Source organism: Lithobates pipiens, unplaced genomic scaffold (genome assembly GCF_037356315.1).
Source record: "Lithobates pipiens isolate NorthernLeopardFrog02 unplaced genomic scaffold, aLitPip1_a1.2 Scaffold_23, whole genome shotgun sequence".
Lineage (NCBI taxonomy): Eukaryota > Metazoa > Chordata > Amphibia > Anura > Ranidae > Lithobates > Lithobates pipiens.
In genome coordinates this window covers 170,424,988-170,443,170 of record NW_027507785.1, presented here as the reverse complement: position 1 = coordinate 170,443,170, position 18,183 = coordinate 170,424,988, and the positions used below count along the sequence as shown (strand labels likewise).

General features: G+C 43.9%; 1 protein-coding gene across 2 annotated transcripts in view; it reads right to left on the bottom strand.

The window, feature by feature from the left end:
* Nucleotides 1–18,183, bottom strand: part of SCYL3 (SCY1 like pseudokinase 3) — a 104,564-nt gene that overhangs the window by 63,622 nt on the left and 22,759 nt on the right. For both annotated transcript variants that reach the window (XM_077452602.1, XM_077452601.1), the window contains exon 3: nucleotides 17,186–17,299. In XM_077452602.1, coding sequence (XP_077308728.1) covers nucleotides 17,186–17,299 — 114 coding nt within the window. The remainder of the gene's footprint in view (nucleotides 1–17,185; nucleotides 17,300–18,183) is intronic.

The following is an 18,183-nucleotide window of genomic DNA, read 5'->3' as shown; positions in this document are numbered from 1 at the left end:
TAACTGTGGGGGGAGGGGACTCACAAGGGGAGGAGACCGATCGGTGTTTCTCTGTACTGAGAACACACCATCAGTCTCCTCTCCACTGACAGGATGTGGATCTGTGGGTTTACATACACAGATCCACGGTCCTGCCGTGTTCCCGGACAATCGCGGGTGCCCGCACATGCACTGGGTCCCAAGTGATGCCGCGTGTGCTGGCACGTGCCCCTTAGACGGCTGGGAATGAGAGGACGTCGTCATGACGCCCGCCCAGGATGGGAGAGCCCATCTGCGGACGTCATATGTCTATACGTTGGTGCTGAAGTGGTTAAAATTCTCCGTCATACAACACTGAAGGCAAATTCAATTTATATAATTTTTTTCAAACAGAGCTTTCTTTTGGTGGTATATTATATAAAAGAAAGAAATACCAAAAAAATAAATAATAATAATATTATTATTATTATTATTATTATTATTATCAACCCCACCCTACTTTTGGTTCTATAATATATCCCTTAAATCAAATTTCTTTTAAAATTTTGGTTAAAAGGTACTCGGTTATGTAGCCTTAGTAAAAAAAAATTATCCCAATAAAAAACTCTGGTTAGGCCACATCTGGAGTACTTCATCCAGTTGTGGTCACCAGTGCTCCAAAGAGATGTGCTGGAGAGAGTCCAAAGAAGGACAACAAAATGAATAAGGGGACTGGAGGACCTCAATTACGAGGAATGACTACAGACAGTATATTTGTTCTCTACAGAGAAGCAACACTCGAGAGGGGACACAATAGCAATTTACAAATACCTTGATGGTGATCCCAGCATAGGAAAAAAACTATTCAGTCTCAGGGCGTGTAAGAGAACACAGGGCAATAAGGATGTAAAACTCTTCCACAATTGGTGGTGGCGAGTATTGATAGATTTGAAAGACTATTGGACGTACAACCTAAAGAACACAAACATACAGGGATATGGGAAATTATAGACACTAAACACACAAACACCTACACAGGTTGAACTGGATGGACTATTGTCTTTATTCCACCTTACCTACTATGGTAAGTAGAGGGAGCGACAGAGATAATAGAAAATAGAGATAGACTTAAGGGTGTATTTACGTTTGTTGCCAGTGGTTTAGACACTGATGGCTGTGTGCCGAGTAATTTTGAGGGGACAGCAAATTTATACTGTTATACAAGCTGTACACTCACTACTTTACATTGTAGCAAAGTGTAATTTCTTCAGTGTTCTCACATGAAAAAAAATCAATAAAAAATTTTTTTACAGAAAAAAAAAAAAAAAAAAAAAAAGTGGTGTATTCTATTAACTTTTGAGAGAGATAGAGATAGAGATATATTATATATATATATATATATATATATATATATATATATATATATATATATATATATATATATATATATATATATATATATATATATATATATATATACACATACATATACATACATACATACACATATACGCTGGCTGGGAGGGTCACTGACTGACGTGGATGTCGCTACTGACACTAATACAATGATCAGTGATAATACTGTACACTATACTAATGGACACTGGCTGTGAAGGGGTTGACTGTGTGCCTAACAAGTTTAATGTGTGTAATATGTACTGCTTTTAGGCCAGGTTCACACTATAGCGATGCGGGAACGCCGCGAATCCGCAGCGTTTTCCTGCATCGCATGACTCCCACCGGCAGTTCACACTGCCCTATGCGGACGGCTGGGAGTGTCAATGAAATGTTAATGACACCCCCAGATCCGTCCGCATATCGCAGTGCGATCTGCAAACTCGCACAGGAATCGGATCGCATGGTGTGAATACCCATGCGATCCGATTCTGTTGCGGACCAAAAAAAGGGTCCCGTGCGAGTTTGCTGCGGGAGCGATGCGAATTCAGCCATACTATCTGTATGGCTGAACTCGCATCGCTACGGAGATCGGATGTGATTTGCACTGCAGTGCGGTGCGAATCACATCCAGATCTCCCCCGCAGCAGTGTGAACCCAGCCTTACTCACAGATCCAGCTGTTTTTTCTCCCTGAACTCACAGTTCATTTCAGGGAGAACCAACCAACCAAATCACTGTTTACAAACACACTAAATTCTGTGCCGCGATTGTCCACAGCCTCAGCAGCTTGTACAGCCATAAGGAAAGTCCTCAATAGTTTCAAAAGGGGTAGAAATTGAAGAACAGACAGAAGCAAACAGAGATTGTGAGTGACACCCTGTACAAAGGCCTTCACTAGGGTGGGAGAGACATGAGGCCTTTGAAACAGAACAACTCGTGCAAAATGTCAGACGGGAGCTTTTCATCGTATATTCCAATTGTGTGTATGCCCCATCTGACTTTTTACGTTGAAAATTCTGACAGACCTAGAAAGAGAGCAGGTTCTAAATTTTTTCGAACGGAACCAATTCTTATCGGGAAAACCACTCGTCTGTATGTGGTTTTCGACATATGAAAATCGACGCATGCTCTGAAGTACAAGATGGAAGCTATTGGCTATTGAACTTCCTTTTTATAGTCCCGTCGTATGTGTTGTATGTCACCACGTTCTTGACGGGCAGACTTTGGTGTGACCGTGTATATGCAAGACAGCTTGAGCGGAATTCCGTCAGAGGAACCGTCAGAGTTTACTCCAAAGGAAAAAAACACTCGTGTGTACATGGCATAAGGTTGAGATCTGACCCTTTACGGTACTCAAGGCCCAAGTTGATCCAGACCAGACATGAGAATAGACAGGATTCATCCCACAGAGAACTTACAGGGATGAAATTCCTTTCCAGATGCAAATGGTAGACTTTGTGAGAAGTCCAATTTCTTATTTCTTCTTATCATAGAAGAGTGCAGGAATAACCAAATCAGACAGACCCCTTTCCCTCAGCATCTCAACTTCAACAGCTAGGCCATTAGTCTGACTAAGTGGACATACTCTTTAGGTAGTCTTCAAGGACAGGGTTGCACCAGTACCTGTAAAGCACACTGCAGCAAACACACACACACACATTACACCAAGTTTGTCTAAGAGGGCCTAATGCAAAGTTCAGTGCTCTGAGGGCACATTACAGACTGGCCTCCCTTGTTCCTTAAGCAGGTTACAGGTATATGTAAACCAATAATACACTTACTAACGCCCTATTAACTGTGTATTCACCACTGCGCTAAGAAAAAAAAATAAAGAAAAAAAGACACCCCTAAGCCGCCACTTTAAAAATAATAACTGTGTATAGAGTTCCAAATAATGAAACAGGTGGCGCTAAATGTAGTTACATAGTTAGAAAGGTTGAATAAAGACACTGGTCCATCCAGTTCAACTGGAGTGTCTACAATTGTCCCTATCCCTGTACATTGTACACTCACATTGGTCCCTACACCCTCAAGGAGCCCACAATCCAAGGTCCCCGTTCATATACTAGGGCCAATTTTGGACAGAAGCCATTTAACCTACCAATATGTCTTTGGGAGTGTGGGAGGAAACCGGAATACCCAGAGGAAACCCACGCAGGCACAGGGAGAACATGCAAACTCCAGGCAGGTAGTGTTGTGGTTGGGATTTGAACCAGCGACCCTTTTTACTGCTAGGCAAGAGTTCTACCCACTACACCACTGTGCTGCCCTGTGTACCACTGTGTAGTGTATGTTCCACCACTGAATCCTATAAATCGATATCATTAAAAAAAATCTAAATATATCATTAAGTGTTCAATAAAATATGAGGTTACAGGTATAGTCTTCAGGGCCATGCCAAGGATAAGCCGATCTGTAAAGCTGCTGCAATGAGCTCTAATGACTCTTCAGCAATGGAAAAATCTGGTTAGAGAAATAGTAGGAAAAAAAATAAAAAAAATAAAAAAAAAAAAAGGGGGGGGGGGAGATGTTCATTCTCATAGGATGCTAGTAAAATAAAATGGAGGGAAGCTAGCTGGGGGGGGGGGGCAATAGACTGTTCTTACAGCTGTTTGCCAGTGTCCAGTCTCCTGAAGGCAGAAGCATAGTGTACCTAAAAGACTTCATCCTGTGCCCCTTAACCTTTTCATAGCCATGGATGCAAGGCATACAAACCCACAGAACCGTTTGCAACTGGCCAGGTCAACCTGCCTACTTTACTCCAACTCGCCTATCCAGGTTCAAACCCAACCACAGTCCTACTTGACCCAAGTGCGGGGACCCCAAGGGTACATTTTACTATCTGATATCACAATTCCAGGAATATTGGTCACAGGTGGGCAAGTTCCTCCATGACTGCATGGGCTCTCCCCTATCTCAATACCCCCACCAATGTCTACTTGGCATCTTCCCTATTCCCGAAGAGAAGTACCTCAACATATTCCTACAAGAATCTCTATTTCTCACCAGAATGCAAATTGCCTGCACCTGGATCAAAGAGACCCCCCCACCATTCATCAATGGATAACGGGTTGTGAACGCCACGCTCCCCTATAAAAAAAAAAAGTTATTGTACTTGCATAGAGGCTGCCCAGCCAAATACAATAAAATTTGGGACAGGTGGTTAGACAACACGTCCACATGCATGGACTAGGAATAACCCCTAGCTGCGATAGTGCTCTCAGCATGGCCCACGCATTTACTGGTCGCCCTTCAATCGAACGGTTCATCCTCTCCTAAGTGCATTCTTACAAGTCTCTCGCACTCCTTATGTATTTGTGGGCAAGAATTGCGTCTCACCCCTCCGCAGGGGGCCCACTGGTCCTTGTGGTCGCATTCCCAGCTATGCTCTAAATTAATGTGTTCTAATCTATGCATCACTTGCCTGTAGGTTATGTCAAATAAGGTATTCTTATGTTTAGTGCCTGTTGCACTTGTACAATGTATTTTTGTTAATGCTCAATAAACTTCTTCCTGAAAAAAAAAAAAAAAAAAAAAAAAAAAAAAGTGGCTCCTCCACTGCCATTTTTGCAATTTCTGCATACCTGGACCTTCTGGGCCACGCTGGGGCTACCAGAATTAGCAGCTTTGTTTCCAGCTTGATTCTGCATAGAAGTCATGGCAGCAACAGAATAGGGGGGGAATGCATAAATCAGTGAGAACCGATCCCACGGGGTCACCAACGCATCTGTTCCGTATGAAAGTGGATCCCTTGTTCTGGACACAAAGTTGACCAACTTTATGTTGAATCTGGATGTCAGAAGATCTATGTCCGGAGTCCCCCATCTTTGGCAAACAGCCCGAAAAATGTCAGGGTGAAGGGACCATCCCCCAGGAATAACCGCTGTCGACTCAAGTAGTCCGCCTGCCAATTCTCTACTCCCAGAATAAAAACTGCAGATGGACAGAAAGGAATGTTCTGTGCCCAAGTTAGAATATGGTTCACCTCTCTGCGCTACGAGACTCTTGGTGCCCCTTTGGTGATCGACATAGGCCACAGCTGTGGCATTGTCGGATTGGATCCTGACAGGACAATCCCGTATCCTGAAAGTTCAGACCCACTGCCCGAATCTCTAGGATGTTGATGGGCAAGGCTCTTTGGGTTTTTGACCACTGTCCCTGGGACAGTTGACTTTTCTAGCACTGCTCCCCGGCCTGAAAGGCTGGCATCTGTTACCACCTTCCAGATAACCGGTCTGAATGATTTTCCTGTCAACAAATTCTAGGTTAGTAACCACCAACTGAGGCTTTGGTACACCTTTGGGGACAGCTGCATTGGCAAGTCTAAAGCTTGGTTTGTTCCAAGCAGACCGGATACTGTTTTGCAACAGTCTCGAATGGAACTGGGCATAGCGAACTGCTTTGAATGAAGCCACCATCTTTCCTAACAACCTCATGCAAAGGCGAATGGAGGAATTTCCTTTCGACCTGACCATCCGCACCAGCTCTCTTTTGGAATTGATCTTTGCCTGAGGCAAGAACATCTTTTTCTGCGCTGTGTCTATGATCAGACCCAAGTAGTCCAGCCTTTTTTGGTGAATTTCTCCTCCATGGCATAGAAAACTGAGAAACTCTTTGGAGGGAGAAAATGCTCATCCGGGTGATTCCATTCAGCATAAATAAGCTTTTCTAGTAATGCATGGACAGGAAACGTATGCAAAGGCTGTGAAGTTTTTAAGGAACCCAAAAGAAGAAATCAAACTTTCAGCAGACTGTTTGGAGCAGCATGAAAGGGGAACGAACCATCTCCGTAAGATTGTACCAGCAATTTCTCAGATTGCGAGGTTGAAAAGGGTTCATCTACCGTGGTTTCCTACACAGAGGAGTAATCCGTTTGTTTTTCCTCCTGATTGCCTGAGGGTAACTCCTCATCCTGTACCCACTGTTCTCCTTGAAAAGAGTCTAAGGTGGGGAGGGGGATCTAACACGCTTCCTATCTATTTGGATGGACGATGCTATTAAAGCCGCTAAATCTTCCCTCTAGGCCCTGCAGGGCAGAGGAAAAGGCAACTTCAGTCACGTATACAGGGGCTGAGATGTGAGAAGCAGCTGCACCACTAATTTGTGCCAATGACTCACCTTGGCTTGCCTCAACTGGTATTTCAGACAAGGATGACAGTGTGGAGGCATGGCTGGAGTTCCCAGCACCTGGAGGTGGAATCTTTGGTACCTTTTGTGAGGTTTTTGTGGTGTCTTTTTTGACATACATAGTCCTAAGCACAAAAAGCAGAGGCACTATTTAAATGTACTAAATCGCTGAACAATAATCAGAGTATAATACCACTATAGAAGTTCAGTCTAGCGCTGGGAGAAATATCCTTTCCATATTAGGAAGGCCTTTGTAGCCCTTACATGCCCTACCACTCCGGTGTCCAGAGTGTAACCAGCTTGCTTCTCCTCGCTATCAGCCAAGGAGAGAGTGCTCCAGTAGACTTCTTAAGCCTGTGCTTGCGCTGTGCGTTCTCATGGATGCTACATCCTACACACCACGCCAGTGAAATTCAAAATGTTCCCACACGCTCGGGCGAACAACAACAATGCTGATTCCCTAAACCTCCTGGTCCCTTCAGGGGGGAGAAAAGCACAGCAAATCTCTTACCTCAAAAAGAATCCCCCTGTGCAATCTGCTACGGCCACACACACACACACAGACCGACACTGAGCTTGAAGTGAAGACAACTGTCAGGGCTGGCTTAGCCCTGCCTCCTCTGGGCTGGCCACTCAGCTGTCGGCTAATTGCCAGCTCTCTTCTCTCTCTTCAGTTACCAGCTGTTCCCGATGATGCTCATCTGGCCTGCCTATATAAAGTCTTTCAGCTCATTTCTCCTTTGCCTTCACATTTGGTCACATCACTAGGAACCATCTCCTGCTGTTGTTTCAAGACTGGCTTGCTAACATCCCTCCTGGCTTCCATCCTGCTTGTAGTTGCTCTCCGTGGATCCAGGACGTCTGGACTGGCTGATTACCCGATCTGGTTTATCAACTTTGGACTGGCTGACTACCCAATCTGGCTACTGGACTCTGGCTTGCTTGACTACGCCGTTTCCTATTTATCTTTTTATTAATAAACAAGTGTGATTAGATTGTACTTCTGTCTGTTTCATGGTTCCTGACAACAACAGATTAAAAAGGTATGTGCACATACTCCCTCTAGTGGAGAATTAAGGCATGACAACATTTTTCCCTAAAGAAGAAAACCATAGGTGGACTTATAATTCCTAGGCTTCTTCCCGCCTCAAGATTCTGCTGAATTAACAGACAAATTCAACCTTAACCCATCACATCGGCTGCGTTAGCAAACCTTCAAGGAACGGGTCCCTTTTTAATCAGGGTCCCACTCCCTTAGACCTGTAACAGCACCCCGCCAGGAAAAACTTTAGGTAATATAGGCATGAACAAAGCCCCGAGTCCAGGGTCCAGCCCTGCAAAGAGCGGCATTGCAGGAAAAACCTTGTGCTTCGTATACAAGGCCTGGGTACCATCCACCTTGGCCTCAGTGGCACTTGGGATGGATCCGGTCTGTGGAGGCTATTTAAATCCAGCAAGGATCCCTCCTGGAGCTCCTCAGAGCACATCTTCACTCGTGACCAACACCTTAGACACTGGCTAAAAATAAAAAATAAAACAACTGGAGGTACTCCTGCTAGGAGGAGGGGTTATATAGGGAGTGAACTTCTTGTATTAGGTATACCAGTGTTCATCATCTGAAGGTGGCTATATACCCAAATAGTGATTACTATTGTGCTCCCGTGATGTACGATAAAGAAATATATTCTATTATAAAGAAAAAACACTAACAATGTAGAATATCAATATTGCTTTTCTCAAATATAAGTTATTGGGAAGGCCAGATATACCTAACCCTCCATACAAGTGTAAAGAGGAAACCATCACCACTACTCCAGACTCAATAAACGATAAAGAGCAGCCTCAGCCTACATGTCTCCACCAAACTACACACCCTGATCCATTTCACCCCAACCCCATGATTAAGCCCTGGTGTGTGGGTGAAATGCATCAGGGTGTGTGGTTTGGTGGAGACCGGTAGGCAAAGGCCGTTCTTTATCATTTATTCACCTGGGCTGGTCGGGGGGTAGTGGTGATCCATTCATCTTTCCATTTACTAACCCCTTGGATTAGTATTAGGACAAACCTGAGACCCACGTTTTGGGATACAGGAATATGCTTTCCCCTCTACTTTGAGCAGCGACATTTAATAGGTTGCAGTGCCATACAAATGTACTTTAGCTTTCCTTTAAGTTAAAAATTGTAGTCACAGAAAAAAATAAAAAAATAAAACCACCACACACACTTTAATTTGATTTTCTGAAAGCAGAGGCTCTGTAGAATAAGATTGTGAGTGTTTCAATTTTCTATGTTGCACAATATTTGCACAACTGTTGATCAAAAACATAATTTACAGAAAAAACACCCTTAAAATGAATTTTAGTGCACAAAATCCAAATTGGTTTGTAAAACATGGGGTTACATCAAGTAAAACAGGCATAACCTTTTATATAATCCTGACAGTATGTTTGTTAGTAATGAGATCAGAAAGTCTTACACCCCAGCATTCTGCCTGACAATTCCGCTAGGTGAATAATAAAAATCTGAAAGGCAAGACTGCACAATTACAACCATACAGGAAAATGAAGATTCAGATCAAACAAAAATGGCTATTTTACAGATTTTAGTTTTACCAGCTGCACACTGGAGTGAGCTGTGACAGTTTAATGATAGAGGCAGCTGCTCCTCCTGTGATTTTCAGTTTGCAAACACACTTAAACAGATAATAGGCAATTATAAAACCAGTGTACCTGCCAGAGAAAACATGGGAATATGACTATTTATAGTTTTGTGGCACTCCATGACTGTTCACTTACCACAAAGCTTACAGACTAAGTTCAAGGAGCTTTTTACATACACACACACATATTTGGGCTGAAACTAGAATCGATTATGAAATTAATCGATTACTCAGCCAGTAACATAATGGGGGTAAAAAAAAAAAACGAAAAAGAGCCCTTTATAGTACAAAAAGAGCAAATAATAGCTACTGTAAATATTACTTTCACTGTTCTACAGAAAAAATAAATAAATAAAAAAGGGGGGGTATGGGCAGGGTTTGGCGGCGGTTCAAACCCTGACATGAAGAAGCAAAGCCCTACTAAGATGACTGGCTTTTAAAAGACACACTGCAGAACATGGTAAGTGAGTAATCAGGAAAAGGACTCCAAAAGATCTCCAACAGTCTTCTAGATAATACTGTGACTAGTCCTTTGACCTCCGCAATCCTGCCTTACACATACAATGCATCTGGAAAGTATTCACAAGCCGCTTGCTATGGAGGCACCCGTGCATGCTCGCTGCCAAGCTTGTTTGCAAAGGATATAACAGCAGGTAGTACAGTGCATCCGGAAAGTATTCAGATTTTGTTATGTTACAGCCTTATTCCAAAATGGATTAAATTCATTATTTTCCTCACAATTCTATAAACAAAACCCCATAATGAGAATAAAGAAGATTGAAATCTTTGCAAATTTATAAAAAAAAAATTGAATTAAAATCCCATGTACATAAGTATTCACAGCCTTTGCTCAACACTTGAAGCACCTTGAGCACCAATTACAGCCTTAAGTCGGAGTCTAATGCTACAAGCTTGGCACACCTATTTTTAGGCAGTTTCTCTCATTCTTCTTTGCAGGACCTCCCAAGCTCCTTCATTGTCCGGTTGGAAGATGAAGCCTAGCCCCAGCCTGGAGGTCCAATGCGTTCTGGAGCAGGTTTTCATCAAGGATGTCTCTGTACATTAATGCATTCATCTTTCACTCGATCTTAACTAGTCTCCCAGTTCCTGCAACTGAAAAAACATCCCCACAGCATGATGGTGCCACCACCATGCTTTACTGTCAGGATGGTATTGGCCAGGTGATGAGCAGTGCCTGGATTCCTCCAGACATGGCACTTGCCATTCAGACCAAAGAGTTCAATCTTTGTTTCATCGGACCAGAGAATTTTGTTTCTCATGGTCTGAGAGTCCTTCAGGTGCCTTTTGGCAAACTCCAGGTGGGATATCATGTGTCTTCTACTGATGAGTGGCTTCCGTCTGGCCACTGTATCATACAGGCCTGATTGGTGGAGTGCTGCAGAGATGGTTGTTCTTCTAGAAGGTTTTCCTCTCTCCAAACGCTAAAGCTCTGTCAGAGTGACGATCAGGTTCTTGATCAATTCCCTGAATAAAGCCCTTCTCCATTGATCACTCAGTTTGGCCGGGCAGCATGCTCTAGGAAGAGTCCTGGTGGTTCCAAACTTCTTCCATTTACAGAAGATAATGGAGGCCACTGTGCTTATTGGGACCTGCTGCAGAAATTTTTCTCTACCCTTCCTCCGATCTGTGCCGCGATAAAATCCTGTCTCAGGGGTCTAAATTGCTTGGACTTTATGGCTTGGTTTGTGCTCTGACATGCACTGTTAAACTGTGGGACCTTATATAGACAGGTGTGTGCCTTTCCAAATCATGTCCAATCAACTGAAATTACCACAGGTGGACTCCAATCAAGTTGTAGAAACATCAAGGATGATACGCATATATACTGCGGCAAAGCTGTTTAGATGTGCAAAGCAACGAACCTGTACGTCGGTCTGTGCATGAGATACAGTGGGCGGGTGCGCCGGGGAAACTCGATGTTTGCTGGCCACCTGTGATCGTGGTAAAGAGACAAAAATAGAATTTTTTTGTACTCACCATAAAATCTTTTCCTCTGTAATTCGCCAACTGACACAGCTCCTCTCATTAGACCATTGGTTTGTTACGCCACCTTTAGGAGAGGACTAGGCATAACATGTTAACATGTAATTAAAAACTCAGAACTTCTAGTGCTGCCCAAGGGGTGGTCCCTTAGGCAACAACCCCTCAGCCTGCCATGCAGCCTCAGTACATCAACAAGCAGTATAACGTAAAGAAAAATAGGAGGGGCGGGTGCTGTGTCAAATCGGTGAATTACAGAGAAAAGGATTTTATGGCGAGTACAAACAAAAAAAAAAAAAAAACTATTTTCTCTTATATTCACCGACTGACACAGCTCCTCTCTTTAGACCACTGGGACATCCCCAAGCAGTGCCAAATCGAGGGGTGGGAAAAACAGCATAAAAACTTCATCCACCATGGCATGTGGGAACTAGTATAAAAACTTTTTTTTTTTTTTGTGGGTAAAAACACACACAGGGTGCTCAACGGAGAGGCACTACCTTCAAACTGCGGTAACAAATGCAACAGTGCATTTACTTAAAAGTACTGAGTTAAAAAAAATTTAAAAAAAACACCCCCACACACACGGAAAAAGAGTGTATGTGCAATTTCAAATATACAGCCGCCTGCAAAACTTTGCGGCCAAAACAGGCATCAGTGGATGCACTGACATCTACCTTGTAGAACTTTGTAAAAGTGTGAACAGACGACCAAGTCACCGCTTTACATACTTTTGCAACAGACGCTTGATGTCAGAAGGCCCAAGACATTCCGATTGCCCTTGCGGAGTGCGCCATGACCAGAAAGGGGGGCACCTGCCCCTTCAAGGCATAGGCCTGTACTTCAATCTGTCTGAGCCATCTGGAAATGGTGGCCGATGAGACCGTTATGCCTTTCTTCGGACCAGCCACCAAAACAAACAAGGAGTCTGACTTCTGAAAAGGGAGCAGTTGCAGACAAATACATCCTCAGAGCCCGAACCACGTCCAAGGCATGAAGGGCCACCTCCTGAGGTGTCGGCTTAGGACACGGAGATGGTAACACAATGTTTTCATTGATGTGGAACGCCAAAACCACCTTCAGCAAAAAAGAAGGTTGCGGACGCAACACCACCTTATCCTTGTGGATAACCAGATAGGGCGACTTGCAAGACAAGGCCGCCAGTTCCGAAACCCTCCTGGCCGATATGATGGCCACTAGAAAGACCACTTTCTGGGAAAGAGTCAACAAGGGAATCTCTCGGATATTTTCAAATGGTGGACTCGCATGCAGAAGCACCTGTGGTTCATCAACAGTTTTACCGCGGCTCTGAGAGTCTGCAGCTTGTCTGAAGGGAGAAACACTCTCGCTTCCATGGAGTCCAGCAGCAAGCATAGGTACTCCAAACGCTTAGTCGGTCATCTTTTTTAGGTTCAACAGCCACCCAAAGACTCATTGGAGAATGAAGGCCCTTGCCTACGGCGTGGCTCCTTAGCCTTCCTGGCCTGTGGGAGTAGTGTACTCTTACCACCTGTGGCATTTTTTAATGTCATTCAATGAGGCTCCAAAGAGTCAGTTTCCAAAGAAGGGAAGATCCGTCAGGGCTTTTTTGGGTGCCTGGTTAGCAGACCAGCATTTCAGCCAAATCAGGCGTCTCAGCACCACTGCTGACACTGAAGCCCTAGATAACAAGGAGAGAGTATCCAGGGCCATGTCACAAATGTACTTAAGGCCTTGCACTAGTTGGTCTGCTAGTTCCACGCAGACAGGAGAAGCCAGTTGCTCTCCCAATTCGCGGTGCAAAAGTTTTGCCCACTCGGTTAGTGACGGATGCCAGTACTGGTCGCATGGTTGAACAAGGAACAAGCCACTGGCTCGGCCTTCCTGTCCGTGGGATCCTTAAATGCAGGAGTCCCCTCTACCGGAAGTGTGGTTACTTTGTTTAACCTGGATACTGGAGGGGACCACGACCGGAGGAGCTGACCATTTATTGATAAGGCTCTCCTTAAAGTGGTAACGCACCACCATGTATTTGGGGACCAAAAAAAGGTCAGTTGCGGTCGACCTCATTCCTTGTAAATTAACTTATCAAAAGAAGTCAGATACAGGAACACCTTAGGTGAACGGGCTGGCTTACGGCACACAAAAGGGACCGCTACATCAGCAAAGGGATCTGCTGGCTCCCGAATCTTCAGGGTATCACGCACAGCTGTGATAAGTGCTCCAACAAGCGATTTGCCACGCATGGACCCAGCAGGGCCCGAGTCTGTGTCAGAGTTCTCCCCGGAGGATGGGGGGGGGGGGGGGGCAGGTGCTGTTTTTTACCACCTTTGCGCCCACGCACCGCCTCCATCTTGGCAACAAACGAATTGAGGACTGACGACAAAGTGTCCAGAAACACTTCAGTCTGCAGGCGAACCGGTTGCAATTGCCTGGATTTCGGGGGAAGAAACACTAGTTTCTGAAGCCATGCTGACCCTACCCTGTCTGCCACCTGATGGGGACTTAGGACAGTGATGGTCCCACCCTCCTAACTGCTGCTGGCTGAGAGGCTCTTTCCCGCAGGACTCACCACCCCGACTGGTTCTGCGCTGTCCAGCTAGTAGTGCCTGTGTCCCTTGTCAGCTCCCAGGTGCATAGGAGATCACACTGTGCTGTCCAGAGCTGCTGCAAATGGCACTGAAACTGATCCAAAACGTGTTCAGGCTCCAAGAAAATGGCCACCAAGCGTCCAGTATAAAAAAGGACATAAACACAGGGAAAATGACCACCGAGCTACAGGAAAGCATGCTGCTCCTTGCCCCACCAAAGATGGCCGCCGAACACTGTATACCATGAGGGACAATGAAAAATAAATAAATAAAAAATAAAAATAAAAAAAAACACAGGCAGAGAATGGCCGTGAACAGGGCTACAGCGATCAACAGGTACAGCCTCCAGACACCCCCAGGGAAAGATTCACACACATACAGGGCACAGCCAGCCAGCGCAGTCCCCCCCCCCCCCCAGGTGAGAGCCCCCCCCCCCCCTCGAGAGCCCCTGCATATGACACACAACACTCAGAAGCCTCATGCAGCATCCCCCACGGGGGGGAGATAGGGAGAGAAGAGAGGGAGGTGAGGGACCCCCGAAGTAACCTCCCAGGGAATGCCCAGCTGCTCAGCCCCACCAAAGCAGCTAGAGCTGTACTTACCAGTCCTGCAGAGCTGGGAGACATTCCATCACAGACCCACTCTCCAATCAGTACGGGGTGGCTGCTGGCCTGGCAGACTGTGAGACAGACAGGTCATATGTGTGCCCCGGAGCATTAACACTCACCAACCACCTCTGGAGCTGAGGCATGTCGTGGCTGACCCAGGACGGAGCTCTGGTCTGCACACGCTCGCTGGCCAGGCTGGGGAGACTACAAGGATAAGGGTATCCAGCCTGTCACCCAGCCGGCTGTTGATAGCAGATCACAGGATCTTTAAACTTGCGCAAAAAGCAAAGCTTCTGCAGAAAAAACATAGACCGATGGGCCCGCAGGGTTCTTAGGTCCTTCTCCTTCACTAGGCAAAATAAAACTGAGGCTGCATTGCAGGCTGAGGGGTTGTTACCCAAGCGACCGGCCTTTGGGCGGAACTAGAAGGTCTGAGTTTTTTTATTACATGTTATGCCTAGTCCTCTCCTAAAGGTGGCGTAACAACCCAGTGCTCTAAAGAGAGGAGCTGTGTCAGTCGGTGAATATAAGAGAAACAAGGCGGATCCCCACTGACAGGGGAAAGCACTGAAATCTGCTGTATCTAGTTATCAGAAACAGCGATCTCTGTGTTGTCCCAGTAAGCCCATCCCCCACACAGTTCGAACACACCCAGGGAACACCGTTAATGCCTTGATCGCCCCCTAACGTTAACCCCCTCCACTGCCAGTGTCATTTATACATTGGTCAGTGCATTTGTTTAGCACTGATCACTGTAATGTCACTGGTCCCCAAAAAGTGTCACGTGGGGTCAGATTTGTCCGTTGCAGCCAAAAAATAAATAAATAAAAAGTCCATAAATCCATCCCCCTATTTTGTAGACTTTTGCGCAAACCAAATCAACGTATGCTTTATTGTGATTTTTTTCTTACCAAAAATATGTAGAAGAATACATATTGGCTTAAACTGATGAATAAATTAGATAGACACCGTACTATTTATCGGCATATAACACGCACCTTAATTTTAGGAGGGAAGTTTCGGGGGGGGGGGGGGGGGAACGTACATTTTAAATAAATAACTTTGAAGCAAAATAAAAGTCAGTGCCCATCAATGCAGCCTCACCATTGCCCATCTGCAGCCTGATCAATGCCATATGCAGCCTCACTATTAACCATTAATGAAACTTGATCAATGCCCATCTGTGGTCTCTCAATTGCCCATCAATGCAGCCTGATCAATGCCCATCTACAGCCTCACAATCGCCCATAAATGCAGCTTGATCAATGCCCATATGCAGCCTCACCATTGCCATGAATGCAGCCTGATCAATGCCCATCTGCAGCCTCACATCAGATTACTGCTGCCTCGGAGGGGACAGGGAGGGGGGTGAGATTACATTTCATATTACGTACAGCAAGAATCTCCTATTTACTCGGCTACCTCTTTAATACAAAGTCCCGCCTCCTGGACTGGCTTCTATGATAGACAGAACAGTGGTCCAATGCTGGCCCAGGAGACGGGACTTCCTATTACAGAGGCTACTGAGTAAACAGGAGATTCTCGCTGTATGTAATCTGATGGTCCTCGTCCCGCCCCTCTCCCCGTTCCCCCCTCAGGTGGCACACGACGCACACACTATTTGCACCCGATTTTCAGGGAGGAAAAAAGTGAGTGTTATACGCCAATAAATTAAATACAGTGTGAAAATATATATATATATATATATATATATTACACACACACATACAAAAAAAAAAAATTTTTTTTTTTTTTTTTTTTTTTTTTTACTTTCTGCTATAATACAAAAAAAAAATTAGTTTTTCTTTTTCAAAATTGACGGTCAGGACATCAATTGTTTGGGTACAGCGTTGCACAACCACACAATTATCAGTTAAAGCATCGCAGTGATGAATCACAAAAAAGTGGTCAGGTCATTAAGGGGGTAAATCCTTCCAGGGCTGAAGTGGTTAAAGTGTGATAAAAATGATGTATATACTTAGTTTTTTTTTTGTGGAATATAGAATTCCATAAAGGGACTTAAAATAAATTAAAATATGAAAAGATTTTGATTTGCTCTTTTTTTGTTCTATTGTATGAACTAATACCCTGTATGTGCAAAAAAAACTAGTGGATGGGAGTGTTCTGGGAACAGGGAGAAAAAAAAAAAAAAAAAAAAAAGAAGGAGTAGATAGACCTTGTAGAGCATTATGCGTTTTTTAACTTTGATTTACTAGATCAGATATTTACTATAAATTAAAATTACATTTTATCCCTACAGAGACTAAAATATTAGTTTGACTAGGGTGCAAAAACTTTTGCATATGGTGAATGAAAAAAAAAAAAAAAAACAGCAATTTTAAATTCTTTTATGTTATGAGGAGTGCAGAATCAAGATGATCCAAGAAAACAATGATGCGATTTATGCACTTAATTAAGTCAGCCACTGAATCTCAAGTGACCTCTTCTCCAATTTAACACATTCAGTAGAAGCAATTATCTGGGGAGAGAACACGTCTTCTGAAGTCTACTGTGGGATCAATTACAAAGTGTACAAAACAAAATATACAAAACGATGCCTGACTACAAATGCAACACTCAAGGAGTCATCTGGATGGTTTCCACAATCCTACTATTCTTACAATGTTTCAACACCATAAAAGTTGGCGATGCGCTTAAAACGTGCCATCTGGCACCATTGGAGACAGCAGTTTTCTTTCTAGCAAAGCAATACTCAGTTTAGAGAGATTTGCTTCAAAATTGTTTTAGCGCATTAATGAACTTTAAAAAAAATAATAATAATTAGGACTGATGTCGCCACGAGGAACGCAATTAGTACAAAGATTTCTACGCTGGCACATTATACTACAGACAATAAAGCCTTACCTCAGGAACCACCTCTGTTAATTTGCAGACCATCTCCATTCCGCCCAACTTCCAGTGTCCATCTTCACTCACAAACAAAGAGGAAAGACACACATTGTTATGGGAAACCTTTCCCTGCAATAAAAACAATAAGACTTGCATATTACACAGAATGAGCTTTTAGCAGTATCTGACTATATGTCAACTCAATTTATTAAAAATAAATAAAAAGGGCAAAACACTATAGCAAAATGTATTGTTTTTGGTAATCCAGAAGCATGTTTATAAAGCTTTGAATGTTTCATCCACCAATTATTCACTGCAATTTAAAACACATGCACCCAGAAGTTTCACCTGCAGTGAATAATTGTCAATTGTTACATTCACCACTTTATAAATATACCAAGTGTAATTAATATTTACATTGTATTCAGTTTTCTTTTGAATTCGGCATCCACATACCTTTATAGATTTCCTAAACTTTAAATGCAGGCCAAAGTTACTCGGAAGCGAAGACAAACCATATAAAACTGCCAGAGGTGCTTACAACAGTGTGTGTGTGTATATGTATGTATATATATATATATATATATATATATGTGTGTATATATATATATATATATATATATATATATATATACATATATACACATACACACACACATACACACACACACACACACACCCTCACCACAGGTGGGATTTTATGCGCACCCAGCACAGTAAAGAATGGGTACCATAACGCTCCGGATGCGTACTTGAAGACTACTCAGTTTCCAACTATGTAGATCAGCTTAAAAGACCCAGGAGGTGGCAGTGGGAAGTGGTTAAAAAAAAAAAAAAAACGAAGTTACTTACCGGTAACGTTCTCTTTCCCGGAGTCTTTCAGGACAGCCACCTGAGAGACCTTGGCTTCTCCCCTCTGTAGGAAACACCTGTGGCAGCTTTCTATATATTTCCTCCTCCCCTGCTGCTCCTCAGTTCTTTAAAGAGCACCTCCAGTTTGCTGGGGAGACACA